The sequence below is a fragment of the Mesocricetus auratus genome, unplaced genomic scaffold, assembly GCF_017639785.1.
Source record: "Mesocricetus auratus isolate SY011 unplaced genomic scaffold, BCM_Maur_2.0 Super-Scaffold_100013, whole genome shotgun sequence".
Classification (NCBI taxonomy): Eukaryota; Metazoa; Chordata; class Mammalia; order Rodentia; family Cricetidae; genus Mesocricetus; species Mesocricetus auratus.
The window spans coordinates 74,638,518-74,657,313 of NW_024429196.1; the positions used below are offsets into that span (position 1 = coordinate 74,638,518).

Below are 18,796 nucleotides of genomic sequence, written 5' to 3' on the forward strand. Positions count from 1 at the left end.
TATCAGGGCTATGCAGAGGCTTATGCAAAAGTCTAGCCTTTGTCCACCTCTGACGGCAGAGTTGTGACTCAGAGCTGCTGGCCTGCTGTAGGGCAAGGAAGGAGTCCTGAGTCCATCCTGTTGGGTTGGGCACGGAGACCAGTCTGGTGTACTTGGACCCAAGGTCTAAGGCACAGCTGAGCCTCTGCTGAGGTCATCTGTCTTTCCTCCCACCACCCAAGCCTCCAGCCCAAGGTTAGTCCCTTTGATTCCCAGAGCAGAATTCACCAGCTGTGGTCAGAGAACCAGGCAAAAATAGTTGCCCAGATAGTGTTACCAAGCACACGTGACCCTTGACTGATAGTCTGGCCTTGGGCTTCATTTCTTTTCCACCTGTAGTAAAAGGATGAGTTATCCTACAGTTGTGAAGTGATTACACTCGTAACAATAACAAAACAACCAGCTGCACACACAACAAAAGCGTGTGTTCACCGAGACCTTGACACTGATGTCCTGTGCTTCGGGCTTTAAATGTGTGATTTTCCTGTCGTCCACGCCACCTGCCTAGGCAGGGGTCATACATAGCCAGGCTATTTAGCTTTCCCACCCAGTGGACCCTAAGGGTGCCTGATGTCTCATGGAGTGATCCTGTCGGGTGTGCAGCCCTGCACAGCGTCCTCAGGAAGACCTCGGGGAGAAAATTCCTCCCGGGTGCTGAACCTTGTAGTGCAGTATAGCTCCAGAGTTGGTCTGTAGATTTTCATTGTGTAGACCAGACTGTAGTCAGGGGTAACCTTGAACTCTAGGTCCTCCTATCTCTGTCTCCTGAATTCTAGGATTGCATCACTGCTGGCTTGGACATGCTTTTGTTTGGTCATTTGAGATGGTCTCACTATGTAGCCTTGGCAGGCTGGGAACCCTGTATGTAGACCAGGCTGACTCAGGACTCATAGAGGTCCACCTGCCTCTGCTCCCCTCCCCTAATGCTGGGATGAAAAATGTGCACCATCATGCCTGGCCTTAGATATGCTTTTAAATAGATGAATCCTGTTTTTCTTTTTGCCTTGCCTACCAAGACTCACAGAAACCTCTTTCATGGACTACTTCATTTACCCAGAACGTCAAGATGTATTTGGTAGACAAGACCCAATTATAGATTCCCCTCCCTTCATCCTGATATATAGCATATTTATCTTTTTGTTTGTTTCTCAAAACAAGGTTTCTGTGTGTCAACCTGGCTATCCTGGAACTCACTATGTAGACCAGGCTAACTTTGAACACAGATCTGCCTGCTTCTTCCTGCCAAGTTCTGAAAATAAAGGTTTCGCGCCAGCACAACCAACAACACGCATTTTAATAATTTGTCTTACATTTGGGAGACTCAAACTACCCTGTCAAAATGTCCCCCTAGACTGAGCACAGGACACACACGCATTGAGTGTGAACCAGACGCGGCTCTGTCTATGATCCGCAGGCCACCGAACAAGCAGGACCAGAGGGAAGCTCTGGTTCGGTCTGGGGAGCCCAAGAGAGTGATGGGAAGTCTGCCAGGTCCTACTCCAGCAGTGCTGTCTTAGTTCTCTACATGGGGGGGAGGGAGGGGGCGCCTGTGCCACAGCTCATATGTGGAGGTCAGGGGACAACCGACAGGAGCCGTTCTCTTCTTCCGTGTGGCTCTAGGGACTCGGGGTGAGGGTTAGTGGCGGTCTTTACCTGCCCAGCCACCTCCCTGGCTCCAGTTTTGCAATGCAGTCTCCTGTAGCACCAAAGAATGCTATAAAGTGCCAGGTGGCGGTGGAGGCTCACACCTTTAATCCCAGCACTTGGGAGTCAGGGGCAGCCAGATCTCTGTGAGTTCAAGGCCAGCCTGGTCTACAGAGTGAGTTCCAGGACAGCCAGGGCCACACAGAGAAACCCTGTCTCAAGAAATAAAACAAACAACAAAAAACATCCCATTGAAGTAGACAGTGTGATTGATTTTGCCCTCATTTTCATGTAGTCCGGGCTAAGAACCTCAGGAGGAGGAGCTCTCCCAGAGAGTTAGCTGTTGGGAGATGGCCAAGCCACAGTCAAGTCCTGGCCTCCTACCCCTTCCCTTGCATCTGGTGGAGTGTTGGAAGGACCGGGGACTTCTAACATCTAAGGAGAGTGTAGTCAGAGCAGAAATGAAATTGACAAAATCAAAGAAAAAGGCAACGTTTTGGCTTAGGTGAAGAGCCCTATAGTGGTTGACATCTGGTGTGACTGCATCCCGGAGCTAACACAAAGTCTTTTTCGTTTGTTTGTTCTCAAGAAGGGTCTGCTGGGCGGTGGTGGTGCACGCCTTTAATCCCAGCACTCGGGAGGCAGAGGTAGGCGGATCTCTGTGAGTTCGAGGCTGGGCTGGACCGAAAGCCTCCAATACAATACAGAGAAACCCTGTCTCGTAAAACCAAAAAAAAAAAAAAAAAAAAAAAGAAGAAGGGTCTGCCTCTGGAGCAGTGGGATTAAAGGCTTGTGCCACCATGACTGTGTTTTTGTTTCCTAGTTCTGCTTACCTTAGTCTTGGGTTATATTGGTTACTTGTTCTGGTGACATTAAAACGACTGTGTGGTGCTGTTGTCACTTTCTTACAGTTTAGACTCCAAACATGGAGGGAGAAATCTATCCTTTCAACCAAATAAAGCCTTTTTTATTTTTAAAGATTTATTTATTTATTATGAATACAACATCCTGCCTCCATGTATGTCTGCAATACCAGAAGAGGGCACCAGATCTCATTACAGATGGTTGTGAGCCACCATGTGGTTGCTGGGAATTGAACTCAGGACCTCTAGAAGAACAGTCAGTGCTCTTAACCTCTGAGCCATCTCTCCAGCCCCCAACCAAATAAAGCCTTTTATTTGAGACCAATCATTAGGTTTGTTTATATATATTTGAAGACACTATGTAGCCCAGGCTGACCTTGACCTCATCATCCTGTCCCTCCTCTGTGCTGGGATTGTAAGCACAGGCCACCATGCTGGGGTTCTCATTGATTCTTATAACCAAACCTGTCCATTTGCTGTGGCCCTAAGCCTTACTGTCTAGACCTCAGTCACGCGCCATGTGGGGCGGGGGGGGGGAAGGGGGGTCCTAAAGGAAACTAGAAGATCATCACCTGGACAAGGGCTCTTGGGCTATTTGGACCTTGGTACCCATGGCCGAGGGTGGGATGAGGAATGCTTTGTGGGTGGGAAGAAGCACAGAGGAGGACCCCCAAGGGGCGTAATTAGGAGGCACAGGGCAGCACTTTCCGTCCTGTGAATCAGGTGGGCTCCCCTCAGCTACAGCAGCACTCAAGGGAGCCAGGCATGGCTTCAGGCTCCCTTCTGGGGATGGACACCACAAATGGTGGTTCTTGGTTCCTGTGGCACCCAGTGTCTGTGAGACACACCGCAAAGCACACAGCATGTGCTCAATAAATGCAGATTCCAGCTCCTCCCCAGAGACGTGAGGACAGCTTCACCAGGACTTTGAAGAACCTGGAGCCCAGCCGTTTGTGGAGGATCTGGTGCTCTCTGAGGATTTGCCCTCGAAGACCGGAACCTCAAGGGGGCACAGCAGTGTCTGAGGAAGCGGCAACTCCCCCAGACCACTTGGCTTGGAGGAGGCACGCAGGCTGGTGATCTGGTGTGCAGGCCCCTTTCCCACTGTGTGGTAGGATGAAATTAACTTGGGGACCTGTGCCCTCCTGGGGGGCCACCATTGTGGGTGGGTGGAGCCCCTGGAAAAATGTTCCTGTCCTTTGATTATCTTTTCTTTGTTTTTGTGTCTTTGAGATAACATCTCACTATGTCTGGTCTGGAACTTGTGGCCTGGAACTCACAGGAATCCACCTGCCTCTGTCTTCTGAGAGCTGGGATTAAGAACATAAGCCACTATGTCAAGTGTTGGTGCCCCCTCTGAAGGCCTGCGTTGTGGGAACAGATACCAGGCTGCGAGGGCCTTGTCCAAGCCACAGATGCCTCTTCATGCCAGCCTCAGGGGTTGCCCTGGAGGCCAGGTGCTTGGTGGTTGTGTCATTACAAGTTCCCTCATCCCACCTGACCGCCCCACCCACCTTCTCCACAGGCCCCTGCCACTGAAGAACGGCCAGGAGAGGACAGGAGGTCCTGGCGTGCCCTCTGACGATCAATACCCGCAGCACACTGCAGGACCCTGAGCTGGGCATCCCTGGCGGCGGACCTGCCCGTCCCTCCAGGACCGCAGCCCTAGGGCCTTGCCTGCTCCAGCTGCCTCCGGCACCTTCTGGGGAGGTGTGGTCTCTGTACAGTTAATGATTGCTCAGAGGAGGCGGAGATGGTGCCAAAGTCTGCGGCTGTGTGGCTGCTGTCCCCAGACCGTGCCCACCTGTGACTGGCGCTCATCCCTGCCTCTGAGTCCCTTCCAGGGCACCGGTGGGGGCCGTCCAGCTCAGCTGCCTTGGGGGCTCCTAGCCAGGGGTAAGTGGGGTCCTTGGGATTGAGGCAAGCTTTGGGTCCTTCAGACTCATTTGCTGGCATCTGGGGTGAGGGGGCACCGGTGGGCGGGACCAGCTGTGGCACTAGCCACTTTACTGGGCTGGGCAGAGCTGGGCTTGAATTGGTGAAGCTGCCCGTGAAGCCTGTTTCTTCTAGAATGTAGGGCTAAGACCTCCTCTCCAGGCTGTGGCAGGTCCTTGTTCTGCCTTCTCAAGTCCCTGGGGTATTTGGAGCAGCCAAAGGGATCCTTCAAGGCTGAGGGAGGAGGAATTAACCTCCTCAGCTGCTATCTAGGAGATGAGGAAGATGGCTGAGTCTGACGCTGGGCCTGAGGGGAAAAGGCTGGCTCCTTTCTGCTAGGCTCAGAGCTTCATTCAGTTCCATTCATACTGTGAGTGGGCTGCTGACTGCTTTGGGGCCTCAGTTTCTGCATCTGTAGAGTGGGTGTGGTACTTCTAGTAGTCCCTGGAGGGTTCATGAAGCAGGCAGGGAGGAATATGAAGGCTGTCCCTCACAGACTCAGAGATCAAGTGCTGGGTCACCTCAGGGAGCACTAACCATGCTGGTCCCAACCCTAGCTCAGTCCTTGTCCTGGTCACAGGGTGGAGACTCAGCCAGACCAGCCCTTGTTCAGACAGGACTCACTTGCTGGTTGGCTTGAGGCAGCATTTCAGAGAACACTGATGTTCCCCTGGTCAGCATAGGCCTTAGCCTGATCGTCAACGTGCTCCTCAACAGGGAAATCGTAGCTGAGGGAGAGGGAGGCTTGCCTGGTGCTGGACAGCCAGTGTGTGAAATGCTGGAATCCAGACCTGGGACCTGATCCGTACCTGTCTCCAGAAGAAGCAGGCTGGGGGTAGTCTCTGGTGTCCCTGGGGGATGGAAGCTAAAATACCCCTGGCTCCCTGTCTTTGCTGCTGGACCACTTGGCAGGACTGGTGGGATCAGGAGAGACCCCTGTGCGACCTCAGCGGGGCACCTGGGTCCAGCCTTGCCTGCGTGTGGCTGGTATCTGACCCTCTTTGTTCCTGGCTGTCCCTCCAGATTGCCAGTGTTTTTAGGACGGCGCCTCCTGGGGAGCAGCTGTGGGAAGGAGGAGAGAAAGCGGAAGTGAAAGGAAGGCAGCTGAGCTGGGGATGAGGAGGAGTGGGGTGGCTGTGGGTGGGGGAGCCCACGCTGGGCTTTTGACAGAGGAGGGGCCCCTTGCCCTGTGGTCCTCCCAAAAGTCCTGGGTAGGTCTGGGGTCCTCACTCCTAGTGGATCGAATTCTAGAGGTGTTCGGTTTCCTGGAGTTTTAGGTGTGGCCGAAGCGGCTCTCTGAGCTGGGGGGAAGGAGCCCTTGCTGGTCAAGCCCAGCAGAGGATGTCCCAGTTCTGGGAGTTCATAGGCCAGCCCGGAGCCCCGGATGCTGCTGACTTTCCTCAGATACTTTAGAGTGTGAATGGAAGTCTGTTTTTGGTTTTAACTGACACCGAGTGATGGGACATATTGATGAAGCGAAGCCCAGCGTTGCCACATCCATTAATTCAAGATTAGATCAGGATATTTGGCCCATCCATCTCTCACCCCAGACAGGTCTCACGTCTTTGTGTTGGGAGCGAGCAAACTCCTTCTCACTGGCTAGCTAATTTGAAATATTCAGTAATTTCCCCCTCACAGCTACCCTGCTGTGGAAGAAAGCCTCCACTCAGCCCTGAATTAGCGGCACAGGAGCGGGAGCTTGGGAGCAAGGGCCTGGGATGTGTTGGGTCTAGATTTGTTCTCTCTTCCTCTCCCTATCTCCATCGCTCCTCCCTCCCTCCCTTCCCGCTTCTCTGTCTTTTACAGGCTCCTTCTTTGTAGCTCAGGCCTCGGGCCTCCTGAGTAATGGGGTGTGGGCTGTACTCCAGGCCCGGCCTCCCATTGAGAAGCAAACTGTGTCAGGTGCCCAGCCGCATCTGTGGGGTCTCACTTCACGCCCAAGTTTGGCTTGTGGTTCTTCACAGGAGAAAACGGGGGAGTTTCCCTAGCCCCAGTCTGTGGGCAACCCCCCCTTTCTTCTCTCTTATGTCCTGAACAAACGTCCCCTGACTGGGGCTCAGAGGCTCCATTTATGACCTTAACCTTGAAGGACAGACAGAATTTGCACAATGTCAAGGGAAACAGAAGGCCTTTCGGGCAGAGAGACACATGCAAATGCAGCGTGAGATCGCAGGGTGTGGACAGCGGACAGGACACCCACAAGGGGGGAGAGCCACTCGTGGAAGAGACCCAAGGCCCCTGAGGACATGGCTCGCCAAGGGTGGGAAGTGTGTCCCACAGCCAGCGTGAGCCTCGGACGCGCATGATCTTGGGAGTGTCTGTGTCCATCCAGGTGACGCGGGTCACCTGGTACTTTCTGACCTCACAGCACATTTTCTTAAGTGATGGAACCCAGCAGACAATGCTACAAACCGCGGGACTTTGATCTCGTTATGGTCAGTGACAGTGTTTGTGAAAAGTCACAGTGACAAAGGGGACGAGAACCTGAGACCTAGGGTCAACTCACGCAGTATGGGAAGCGGGACCAAAAGGAGCCCTGGGCGTGGCCCCTGTGACTGGATGCTGGGCAGGAGATCCAGTTCCCCAGAGGTTTAAGGTTCCCGAGAGGCAAAGAGGTGTGTCTGAGCCGTCACTCCCTCCCAGGAGCTAGTGACGAGGCAGGGGAGATGGCAGTGTGCAGATGTGGGCCACTGTCACCTGAGTCACACTGGGAGAACAGGACAGGAAGTGACGCGAACTTGGATGAACAGTGGGCAGTAAGGGCTGTGAGTGGAGACCTTGGTGGCCAGGGAGGATGAAGGTCTCAGTTTGGTGTCCTTTTCCTCAAGCTCACCTCTCTGGGGGTACTATGGAGCCTGGGGGAAAACGCGGCACACCAGAGAGACCGGGAGGAGGGGAAGGAGGGGGAGGAGGGGAAGGAGGAGGGGAAGGAGGAGGGGGAGGAGGGGGAGGAGGAGGGGAAGGAGGAGGGGGAGGAAGAGAGAGGCAAAGCCCTGAAAAGAGAGAAGAAAGATTTGTCCTCTGCGGAGCATGGAACCCAGGCCCTGTGCACGCCAGCCTGGTGTTCTACCACTGACGTACATCTCCAAACCTTTTCAATTTTACTTTTTCTAATTGCAAAAATTTTTATATGGTTCGTTTTTTCGAGACAGGGTTTCTCTATGTAGCTTTGGAGGCTGTCCTGGAACTTGTTCTGTAGACCAGGCTGGCCTCAAACTCACAGAGATCCACCTGCCTCTGCCTCCCAAGTGAGGGACTAAAGCCGTGTGCCACTGCCTGATGTTAAATTTTATTTTAAAGTGCAGTCTCCCATGTTTCTATGCTAGCGCTGGAATCTCAGCCCTCCTGCCTCTCCCTCCGACTAGCTGGGGCTGCAGGCACACCACCTCACCCCCCTGGACCGGGGTCCCGTTAGTGACTGTGGTGGCTTCCTCCCAAGCTTCTTTGCTAAGGACATGATAGCGTGTTCAAAGGGCCAGCCCGGCACCACCCTTCATCATAACTCCCTTTCCCATGGTGAGCTGGGTGGAGAAACTTCCTTCTTGGGAGATTGGCTGAGATGAACTTTGTGACGGGGGTGAACTGCGTGTGTAGTGACTGATCAGCCTGTAGCTGCTTCTTTACTCCCAATAGAAGGAATAGGACCGGAGAAAAGGCAAAGGCGTTAACTCGAAGCTGTAGACCCGTGGAGATGTCAGGTCCTCATGTGCCCTGGCGGCAGGAAAGCCCTGCATGTTCTTCGGCGTCAGAGCTCTGGTGTCCCTCACTCTCATCCATCACCACCGGAGATCACACCATCACCCCCGTAGTCCCACCTATGTGACAGGAAAAGATAGAAGACCCAGAGACTGATACTGGGGGTTCAAGCTCCAAGCTGAAGGTCAGAAAAGCAAAGCAGCCGGCCACTAGCTTCTTACGTCCGACTCAGGCTGGATGGGCTGGTCTCGTCTCCATGAGCCTCAGACTGTAACCTTTCCTCAGTATGAATGAATGTCTCCCTGAGTCTTTGCTCCTGTTTTACGTTCTTCCCTAACGTTGGGATTAAAAGTGTGAGATATAATTCTCTTTTAGACTGAATCACTCTTGTGTACATCTGGGTGGCCTTGGACTCACAGAGATCTGTCTGTTTCTTAATCCCGAGTCCTAGGAGTAAAGGTGTGTGCCACCACCTCCTAGCTTCTGGCTGCTGGGAGTAAAGGTGTGTGTCACCACCTCCTAGCCTCTGGCTGCTGGGATTAAAGGTGTGTGTCACCACTGCCTGGTCTCTATAGCTCGAGGATGACTTTGCTTTAGTTGCCTTAGTAAATCGTAAACAATCTGTCACCACATTCTAGACCCTACTGTCATCCACCTGCCGCCGGCACCGCCTCCATGACCACACCGTCTCCTCCGTCAGTTCTGCCTAGATCCCTCTCATCCACTCGCTAGCATCTCCACCCCGCACCATTGCCCCAAACACAGACCTTGTCTTCGTTCGCAGCAAGCTCCCTGGTGACTTCAGTGAGTACAACGGCTTCACCTTGCCGGCAAGGTGAAGCCGCCAGCTCCGCACGGAGGGAGGGCTCAGGTCTGTGGAGCGCCTGTGGGCAGGTGAGCAGAGCACAGGCTCCCTCAGAGAGTCACCCGCTAGGACTGACTTCCACTCCCGCCGTCACTGGTCCTGTTCGCTTGGTTTTCACAAGTCCATCTTTTCACTCCGCCAGAGATGCAAGCCTCCCGCGGAATGTGGGAGCCCCTGGTCTTCAGGGCCCACCGGAGGCCAGCTGCATCCCACTCTGGGGCTTGCAACCTTTTTCCTGACTCCAGCTGACTCGTATACTTGATTTCTGAGAGGCAAAAATCTGGGCTCAGTCTAAGACTGTGTGGCCAATAATTTTAGTGGGTATAGATAGAATAATTTTAGTGGTTATAGATAGAATTCCAGGTTGGAAATCATTTGTTTTCAGCATTTTGCAGAAATAGTGTCCTGGCTACTCACTGCTGCATAATTAAATATTGCAGAGCACAGCGGCTTAAACAGCAATTTATTGTTATTAATGCTCATGATTCTGCAGGAGTTTAGATTAGGTATAGCAAGAATTGCTCAACTCTGCTCAGCTAGGATTTTGTGCAAGGCTGTAGTAGTGGAATTGAGTGGGCATAGTTCTCACAGCTCAGCAGCCTCGGGGGCCCATGGCCCCAGCACTGTTGAATCGGGGTGGGTAATTTTCTGTGGGAGCAGCCTGTGAGGTAGAGCCTCTACATACTGAATGCCAGTAGAAAGCACCAAATGTTGAGTCAATTATGATCTTGGATGTTGGTCTTCATGGAGTCTCTTGTATCGTTCTGGGGGTACCCAGTATTATAATGTTCCTGGGTCTCTTGTGTTTTCTGTGTCTTCAGAGTTGGTCTTTCCAAGTTCTTTTTGGCTTGAGTTTGCAGTTCTGTGGGTGGTTGTGGAGTCTGGGGGGGGCGTGGGGGAGGCTCTGTTTTATTGTGCTATCACTATGGCTGAATCTAGATAACTCTGGTTAGAGGCCTTGGGTTGTGGGTGACACAGAGATCTACCTGCCTCTACTTACAAGTTCTGGAATTAAAGGTATTTATGTGTGTGCGTGCATGCGTGTGTGAGTGCCTGTGCGTGTGTGTGAGCATGTGTGATTAATGTGTGTGTGTGTGTGTGTGTGTGCGCGTGTGTTTAATGGGAGTCTCACCATGTTTCCTGACATGGAGGGATGCTCCAGCCTCGGCCTCCCAAGTGCTGGGAGCACAGGCAAGCATCATGACATGTGTCCTTGCATGTTCTTTGGCAGTAATCTCTGTGGTGATAAGTTTTACAGTCAGAGATAACCAGAACAGGAAGGGGAGATTCCCCAAGCAGGGGTGCACTCCACTCCTACCCCTACTCGGTTTCAAGTGATAAAGTGACCCCATGCCAACAGTTCCCGAGTTTCCAGTACTCCTGCTGCCATTCCAGTGGGGCTCCCAGAGGGGTGGGGTTCCCAGAGGGTGACAGAGGAGCGGCACGCGGGGCCATCCCACAAAGCAGAAGTTTCTTCCACTCTTCACACAGGCCTCTCCTGACCCCTCAAATCTCTCCCGGCTCTGGATTGTTCGGTTTGTACAGGAAGGCCTGTCTGAAGGCCTTGTTTGCTGTCTCTGGAATTAGCTCCAGCCTCCTCCAGCCAGCCACACCCCAAACACGTCAGAACATCATAAACTACGGAAAAGAATCAGCACGCCCGATTCACCCAATACTCAGGAGGCAGAGGCAGAGGCAGAAAGATTGCTACAAGTTCACAGCCAGCCTGCTCTACAGATCAAGTTTCAGGCCAGCCAGGATATAGGGAAAGAGACATAGTTTCCATTCCTTGCAGAGAGAAATGTCAAAAAAAAAATGAATAAAACTACTCGTCTGTCAACCACCTAAACTAATCTCTATTCTTTATGTTCTTGACCTCCTCCCCCGCAATGCTCTCTTCCTTCGTGGTGGGTAATCAGCAAACATTTGGGCAGCCATCAGCTGAGCGAGGCCAGCCCCTTCCTGTCTGCTCACTGTGTATTGCCAGGCCTGGCATATGGTGGATGTAACGGCAGCCAGCATCTGTGGAGGGAGTGAGTAGGGACACTCACCATGTAGCAGGCACTCAGAACATGTCAGCAGATGTTTAAAATGGCCAGTACCCCAACCTGACACTTTTGCACCCTGAAGTGAGAAGATACTCACTTCAGTGTTTTCTTTCAGCTTGGGGAAAACGGCACGTCTCAGTCAGTGTTCTGTTGCTGGGAAGAGACCACAGCAAATCTTATAAAAGGAAGCATTTAATTGGGGTGACTTACAGTTTCAGAGGTTTAGTCCATTATCATCATGGTGGGGAGCTTGATGGCGTGCAGACAGACATGGTGCTGGAGAATTCTACGTCTTGATCTGAGTCAGCAGAAAAAGAAAGACACTAGGCCTGGCTTGGGCTTTTGTGACCCTAAAGCTCACTCCCGATGACACATTGCCTCCATCAAGGCCACACCTACTCTTAATCTTTATAATTCTTTTAAATAGTTCCACACTCTGGTGAGTAAGAATTCAAATATCTGAGTCCATGGATGCTATTATTATTATTACTGCTTTGTTATTTGAGACAGGGTTTCTCTGTGTAGCTCTGGCTGTCCTGGAACTCACTCTGTAGACCAGGCTGGTCTGGAACTCACAGAGATCTGCCTGCCACCACCACCTGGCTATGGGGCTATTTTTATTCAGACTACCACACTGAGGCAAGATGGATCTGCATCGAAGCAGAAGGCTGTGCTGGGACCTCAGAGCAGGAGGGCTGCAGAGAGGTGGAAGCCAGTCTTGACCGTTGAGGGGACACTGAGTACAAGGCAGTCAGTCATGGCAGTTTGGGGAAGAAAGGGACCGGGAGTAAGGGTACCGGTCATGAAGGGTCAAGAGATGAGTTTCTTTTGTAACATTGACCATTAACATTTTACTCTATGCTTGCTTGGAGCTGGCACTGCGGGGCAGAGGCCAGCGTATCTTTTCCCCATGGAAGCCAGGGCCGGAGGCGTTGTACCCAGGCTCTGGGGTGCGCTGACCACCCTGCTGAGTCTCTAGGGTCCCATGTGGGCCGTAGGTAGCTTGGAGCTCATGGAGTCATTCACTTATCTCAGTAAGGATGGGAGGAGGGGTCCGTTCCTTCGGGAAAGCGCGCTGGGATGTGTGGGCAGAAAGCAGCCCTGGAGGTCAGCAGGCTGGGGAAGCAGGTGCTCCGTATGCAGAGGGATAGAGAAGTTGCTGGAAAGGGATGGTCGGGCATGTGGGAATGTTAGCCATGAGGCGGGGGAGGTTACTGGCAGTCTTGGAAGCTCTGTCATGGAGTCTGCACCCTGATAACCGGCGGCCACCGCAGGGCTTTAAGCAAGGGACAAGAGGCATGGTGGGACGGCCTGAGAGCAGGGAGTGGGTTGGAGTTGGAGGGAACCCTGAGCAGCTGAAGACCCTGAACACGGGAGGGGAAGGCGGCCTGTGTGACATGGGAGAGCGGGACGACGGAGGATGTGACAGTTCTAGAGGAGAGATACGAAGGGGTGTGTGGTAGAGGTCATCAGCTACGTGACTCACCGTCGAGTCGGCCTTTCCCTCCCCTGCCTCCCTCTCCCCCACCTGCCTGGTCCTCTGAACCTTTCCTTGGTTCTGAACAGCACGATTCTGTGGGAGACAGGGGAGATGCCCTGGTGGTCAAGGGTGTGAATTCCAGAGTCAAAAGTCCTGTGTTCAAAGTAAGTCCTGTCACTCTTTCCTGTGTGGCCTTAGGCGTGCCACTGACTCAGCCCAGTGCTCAACAGCTGCCCTGTGCTTACAGAAACAAGGTGACCCCACACCCAGACACTTAAAACAGTGCCTGGCATTCAGTGGGTTAGGTGTGGGTTTAAGCATCCTTCCTACCCCTGACTTCCCTGTGGAAGATGAACAGGGGGTGGTAGAGGCCCTGGCAGAGCTATAGAGTGAATGCTATTGATAACTCAGGCTTGGGCCTAGGCAAGTGGGCTTTGCCACTAGGGCGGGCGGTGCCCAGATCCCTTTCCTTGACACTTTTTTCTCTTAGGTCCCTCCACAATGGCCTGGCTGTGGCTGCTCTGTGCACTGCTTCCTGCCTTCATGCTGTCTGGTGAGTGTTAAACTGGAGACCCCCAGCAGAGCCTTGTGGGGCCAGGCCTCACTAGTAAATGCCCCAGCTTGAATGGTCCGCCCTAGGCAGGCCCTGGAGGGCTATAGAGGAGTCTTGGTCTGGGTGGGTGACCTGGGCACAAGGTTCACTGTAAGGATAAGGGTGGGCATCCAAGGGACTAGTGGGTGGTGGGGTGTGGGGTGTACAGATGTTCCTTGCTGTGTGTCTCTGCAGTGACAGCCAATGCGCCACCAGTGTTTGCGAGCAATCTGTCGGTAGTGACTCTGCCAGAGGACTTACCAGTGGGTGAGTAATGAATGGTCCCTACGCTGGGACAGAGATGAGCGTTTATCCCAAGGTGGTCACATAGGCTCAGGCTCCCCACCCATGTCCCAGAAACAGCCCAGATGGTCACATGTGCAGTCATCCCTCTGCTCCTGAGTCTCACAGCTTAAGTTCAGCTGAAATACTTGGGGAAAAGCTTATAGTAGCTTTTATTCCTGCCCTTACTTTATAAACCAACCACTTCCACCATATCTGGTGTTACAGTTGTCTGGAGGGGATTGAGGCAAGGGGGACAGGCTTGGGTTCTACACAAATGCTCCATCACTTTGCATCAGGGATCTGAGTACTCACCGATCTGGGCTTCTGAGGAGGGTCCTAGCCCGTTGTGATTGGTTGATCCCATGGTTGTGGAGGACGGAGAACCTCGGTCGTGACTCCTCACCAGCTTGAGGACAGAGCCCCTCCGACAAGACCCCCACTCACTGGCTCTTGCTGCCCATGTTTCCTTAGGCACCAGAACTGTGTCTGAATCTTAGCGTCACCTTGTCAGAAAGTGTCTTTCTTGTCATAGAGATGGTCATTTAACACAGTTCTTTTTTTCCTTGGAAAGAAAATTTAAAAGCGGCCATCAAATGGGCACTGAGTCTCACGGCCGACAGTGTTCCTTCCACAGAACACTGCACAGTTTTAGTCTCACTGCAGGCCAGGGGCAGGGAGGGAGGCCGGATGGTGCCTGGGGATCAGAACCCCAGATCTCAAGTTGCGTCTGCACCTCTGCCCTCTGGGAAGCTAGACCAGGCCACCCTAGCAGAGGTGGCCGTGGACCTGGGGCAGTCCTGTTCATTTGCAGGTGCCGTGGCCTTCTGGTTGGTGGCTACAGACAGTGATAATGACAAGCTGACCTATGACATTAGTGGCACCTATGCCTATTTCTTCTCTGTCACCCCAGACACTGGGGAAGTGAAGCTGGCCAGCCCTTTGGACTTCGAGGTAAAGAGTGCTGGGGTAGGGAGAGCCTGGAGAGAGGGATTGGGCAGGACGGACCTTGGAGCCGGAGTCCCGGGAGCATGGCTGGGGTCTCACACTGACAGGGACTTTTTCTCCCCACTGCTTCAGACACACTATTCCTTCGGGATCACCATCTCCGTAAATGACAATTACAACAGCCCCGTGAGTTGGAGGGAGAGAGGGGAGGGTGATTGGGATGGGGGATGGGAGCACATCTAGAAGAAATGTAGCAGGGTTCTGCGTAGTGCCCCCGAAACTCTTCTGGCATCTGAAACCACATTTTCTGACTTCACCTGGGCTTTCTCGTCTGCAGGTGCGGAAGGAAATGCGGGTGTTGGTAGGTGACAGAAATGACAATGCCCCCGTTTTCCAGGGTTCTGGATACTCCACCAGCATCAATGAGGTACCCCAGTCTTTGTGGGGTGGACAGCATCCGGGGCACCACTTAGTGGAGCATCTGTCTGGGGAGGCCAGGAAGGACATTGTGAGGCCATGAACCACAGGGCCACAGTTTATAAGCAAGCACCTCCGATTAGGATTCTTTACGTAGGAAAAGGATTCTGAGGGATACACTTTTCCCGTGTTTCTGAAAAGCTGGAGGTACTCTGACTTAGGTGTGGCCGGAGCCCACTGATCAGACCATTACTTGCTGCCTCTGTCCTGAGGTGTGGAGCCGGCAGCCCCGGCTCCAAGCTAATACCTCACCACCCCTGCAGCTTCGGAAGGAAGACTGGCTGTTTCCCTGTTTCCAGCACACACAGGCCTGGCTTTCAAACACTCACGTTGGACCATGTGTTCATTCTAGAGGCAATTCAGAGGCCTAGAATGGCTGGTCTGTGCTGCAGCCCCTTCTTTAGCCAGAGGTACCTCATCTTGACTGTTTCCTGGAGGTGCCCCAGTGCGGCACTTGACTAACAAAGTGTTGTCTTAGGTTCCCAAGGCCACTTGGTGGTGAGAACCTTTGAAGTGGGGTCAGGGATGAGATCTGCTGGACAGGTCCCACCTAGCACCCACATTCTGGACACTGACTCCCCCGGGTGTGAGCTTCAGGACGCACTGTCTAGAGCCCAGGCAGCACAGAGCAAGCTGCAGGGGATGCTTCAGAGGTGTGAAACTCAGTGAAGATGGCAAGGCAGGGCTGCTTCTGGCTTCTCTGAGCAGGTGACTGTAGGTGGAGTTTTCTGTCCCAGCAGCCGCTTCCCCAATAACCAACACAGACGCTTAATAGTAGTTGTAAATGCTCGGCCAATAGCTCAGGCTTGTTACTAGCTGACTCTTACACTTAAATTAACCCATATTTCTTATCAGTGCCTTGCCATGTGGCTTGGTTCCTTTTCTCAGTGTGGCATGCCCACCTTGCTTCTCCCTGTGTCTGCTCTCGACTCTTTGGCTGGCCTCGGAGGCTGAGGGTAGAGGCTGGGGAGTGGCAAGAGACAGGCCGCTGTGTGACTTCTGAGGGCCACCAAAACTGTTTGGACCATATTCTAGGAAGAATGGGGAACTTCCGGAAGTCAAGAGTGTGGAAGTCTGAAACAGGCTGTGGGCTATAGGGAGCCCTTGGGACACTGAGCAGTGGAGTGCCTCAGTCAGGCTGGGTTCCGGCATGTTCTTCCGCTTGTGGTCTTGGAGGACTGTATAAATCAGCTCTGGGGGTACGAGGCGGTGTACGGAGGAGTTTCCATACCAGGGATATTTGGGGAAAGGGGTCCTGCTGCGTGTCCCATCTTTTATTTTTGTTTGTTTTGCTTTTGTTTGTTTTGTTTTTCGAGACAGGGTTTCTGTGTAGCCCTGGCTGTCTTGGAACTCACTGTAGACCAGGCTGGCCCCTAACTCAGGGATCTGCCTGTCTCTGCCTCCTGAGTGCTGGGATTAAAGGTGTACACCACTGCCAGGCTGCCTGTCCCATCTTAATTGCCTGATGCCTCCCCTGAAGGCCCAGCCCAGGGTTGGAATGGGTTGGACACACAGGTGAAAAGTCCCTTTTTACAGACCCTGCCAGTCGGCTCCGTGGTGTTCTCTGTGCTGGCTGTGGACAAGGACTCTGGGTTAGCAGGTTTAGTGAAGTACTCCATAGTGAAGGTGAGTGCTTGAGGGTCCCTGGGGAACCCAGGTGAGAGCTGATCTCACTGTGCCTTATGTCCACCAGGGGGCAGCATCCTTACAGGCAATCGTAGCTCTGGTTTCCCCAGCCTCTCTGACCACTCTCTGCCCCTCCCCCCTCCCCGCCCCACCACAGGGAAATCTCACTTTGCTCAGTTGCTGGAGGAGGGTCCAATCCTTACTCCCACCCCCTTCACCAGCCTCTTGCAGGCTAAAGCATCCACAGCTCCCGGAGAAATCAAGGCTCAGAGAGGCCTGGGTCAACTTGCCCAAGTTCATCCAGACACTCAAAGCACATGTGTGTTGTGACGGCTGGTTTGCTAGTGATCCAACCACTTCCCGAACACCAACTAAAAACTTACTTTCAACCCACTGTAGCAATTATGTCAGCCCAGGGGAGAAGCCAGGGTTCAGAGAGATTACGTGGCTTGGAAGCATGGGCATTTCTGGTCAATGCTGGGGCCCATATGTGACCATATGTCTCTCAGAGTAGGGTTCACGAACAGGCCTCACCCAAGTAGCCTCTGTTGTAGGTGATCCCCAGCACCGACGACAGCAAGAATCTTTTCCACATCCTGCAAAACGGCTCCATTGTGCTGGGTGAAAGCCTCAGCTACAACAGCAAGAGTGCCTTCTACCAGCTGCAGCTGGAAGCCTGTGTGAGTGGGGGTGCAGGCAGAGCCGGGGGCTCAGGGTTGTGGCCCTGGCTTACCGGAGGCATTCTCGCCCACAGGATTCAGGTGGCATGTGGGAGAACAGTCAAGTCACCCTATGCTCCCAGCCAGCCTTCCTGTCCATCTCAGTGGTTGATGAGCCAGACCTGGACCCCCACTTTGTCAGGGAGTCTTACTCAGCGTCCGTGGCTGAGGATGCGGCCTTGGTATGTGCTGTGGGTTGTGAGGGTGAGGGTTAGCGGTGAGGTCTAAGCAATGGGTCAGACGCACTCATCAAACCTCCTCCCAGGGAACCTCGGTGCTGAAGGTGGAGGCCGTGGATGGTGACAAGGGCATCAATGACAACGTGACTTACAGCATCACCAGTGAGAAGCGGGGTGTCCCCTAGAGAGGGCGGGGGGTGAGGGTGGGGCGGGGGTCAGAGCCCCTGGAATAGCTGCTGCAAGTGCCTCCCTATCAGACTCCACAAGGCCCGGGTGGTTCAGCGTCGGGAATGATGGCATCATCACGGTCAGCGGCCCCCTGGACAGAGAGCAGCTGCTCAATGACAACGAGGAAGTGCAGATTCAGGTGACGGTGAGTGAGACTCCCTTCTCTAACCCTCCACCCTAGGTCTCACTCTCGGAGGACTGGCCTCTGCCCTCTGACTTCTGTTTTGCCTCTCAGGCCACTGAGGAGCATCTGAACATCTACGGGCAGGAGGCCAAGGCGAGCATGTGGGTCACAGTCCGGGTGACTGATGTCAATGACCACAAGCCGGAGTTTTACAACTGCAGCCTCCCAAGCTGCTCCTTCAGCCCCCAAGAGGCCCAGGTCAACTTCACAGGCTACGTGGATGAGCACACCTCTGCCCGCATCCCCATCGACGGCCTGACCATGGTGGTCTATGACCCAGATCAGGCAGGTGCACGGGAGCGGGGAGGGGCACTGCTGGAGGAGGGTGAGGAGGGAGGGGGTCACAGACGGGAGAAGGGAGCAGTGGAGGGGGAGGGCAAGCTGGGGAAGAGAGTGGGGGATGAGCGGAGTTGAGACGGGTGGTGGATTACGGAGCACACGCAGGATGATGCGGCGTCCACGGGGAACAAAGGTAGAGACCACAATGGTAATGACGGGGGGGGCACCGGTCTGCGAGTCGTGCACAGCGGAGGTCGGTGCCTACTGTTTGGCAGTGTTTTCTGGGTGGTGCTGAGCAGAAGCAGCGTGGAATGGAGGTTGATGTTAGGTGTTAGGCAGCAGTGGGTGACTGGGACACCGGTGCCGTTGGCTCTGGGCAGCCTGTGGCCTGGGGAAGTGGGAGCATTAGGGGAAGGCGTCTGGTGTGTTTAAAGTGATCTGACTTTAAAGTGAACCACCACAGAAGTGATGGGCCAGGCCATGGTTTGATGGGATTGGGTGCCAAGCAGTGACGCGAGGCTGGTGGCTGTGCCTAGCCGGCAGCTAGCGTTGAAGGGCAGCTTAGAGGGAACAGGCTGGGGTGGGTGTGGGGGGTGAGTGTCGGCTTGTCGGGAAGGCCGGTGGGAATATCGTGGGAGCTGGGGGGAGCGTGGCTTATCCCTCCAGCCCTGGCGACCCTCAGGGCTGTGGGCAGTCCCCAACTGCCGAGGCT

General features: G+C 53.8%; 1 protein-coding gene across 2 annotated transcripts in view; it reads left to right on the forward strand.

Moving 5' to 3' along the window:
• The first annotated feature begins 4,334 nt into the window (after positions 1-4,334).
• Cdhr2 (cadherin related family member 2) overlaps positions 4,335-18,796 on the forward strand; it is a 31,656-nt gene continuing 17,194 nt past the window's right edge. The window contains exons 1-12 of one of the 2 annotated variants that reach the window (XM_013119324.2): positions 4,335-4,442; positions 13,061-13,123; positions 13,358-13,429; positions 14,259-14,398; positions 14,525-14,578; positions 14,730-14,819; positions 16,406-16,495; positions 17,050-17,175; positions 17,250-17,396; positions 17,480-17,555; positions 17,651-17,766; positions 17,857-18,090. In XM_013119324.2, coding sequence (XP_012974778.1) covers positions 13,072-13,123; positions 13,358-13,429; positions 14,259-14,398; positions 14,525-14,578; positions 14,730-14,819; positions 16,406-16,495; positions 17,050-17,175; positions 17,250-17,396; positions 17,480-17,555; positions 17,651-17,766; positions 17,857-18,090 — 1,197 coding nt within the window. In that variant the 5' untranslated portion in view covers positions 4,335-4,442; positions 13,061-13,071. The remainder of the gene's footprint in view (positions 4,443-13,060; positions 13,124-13,357; positions 13,430-14,258; positions 14,399-14,524; positions 14,579-14,729; positions 14,820-16,405; positions 16,496-17,049; positions 17,176-17,249; positions 17,397-17,479; positions 17,556-17,650; positions 17,767-17,856; positions 18,091-18,796) is intronic. The other variant, XM_040756009.1, reaches the window with a different exon arrangement.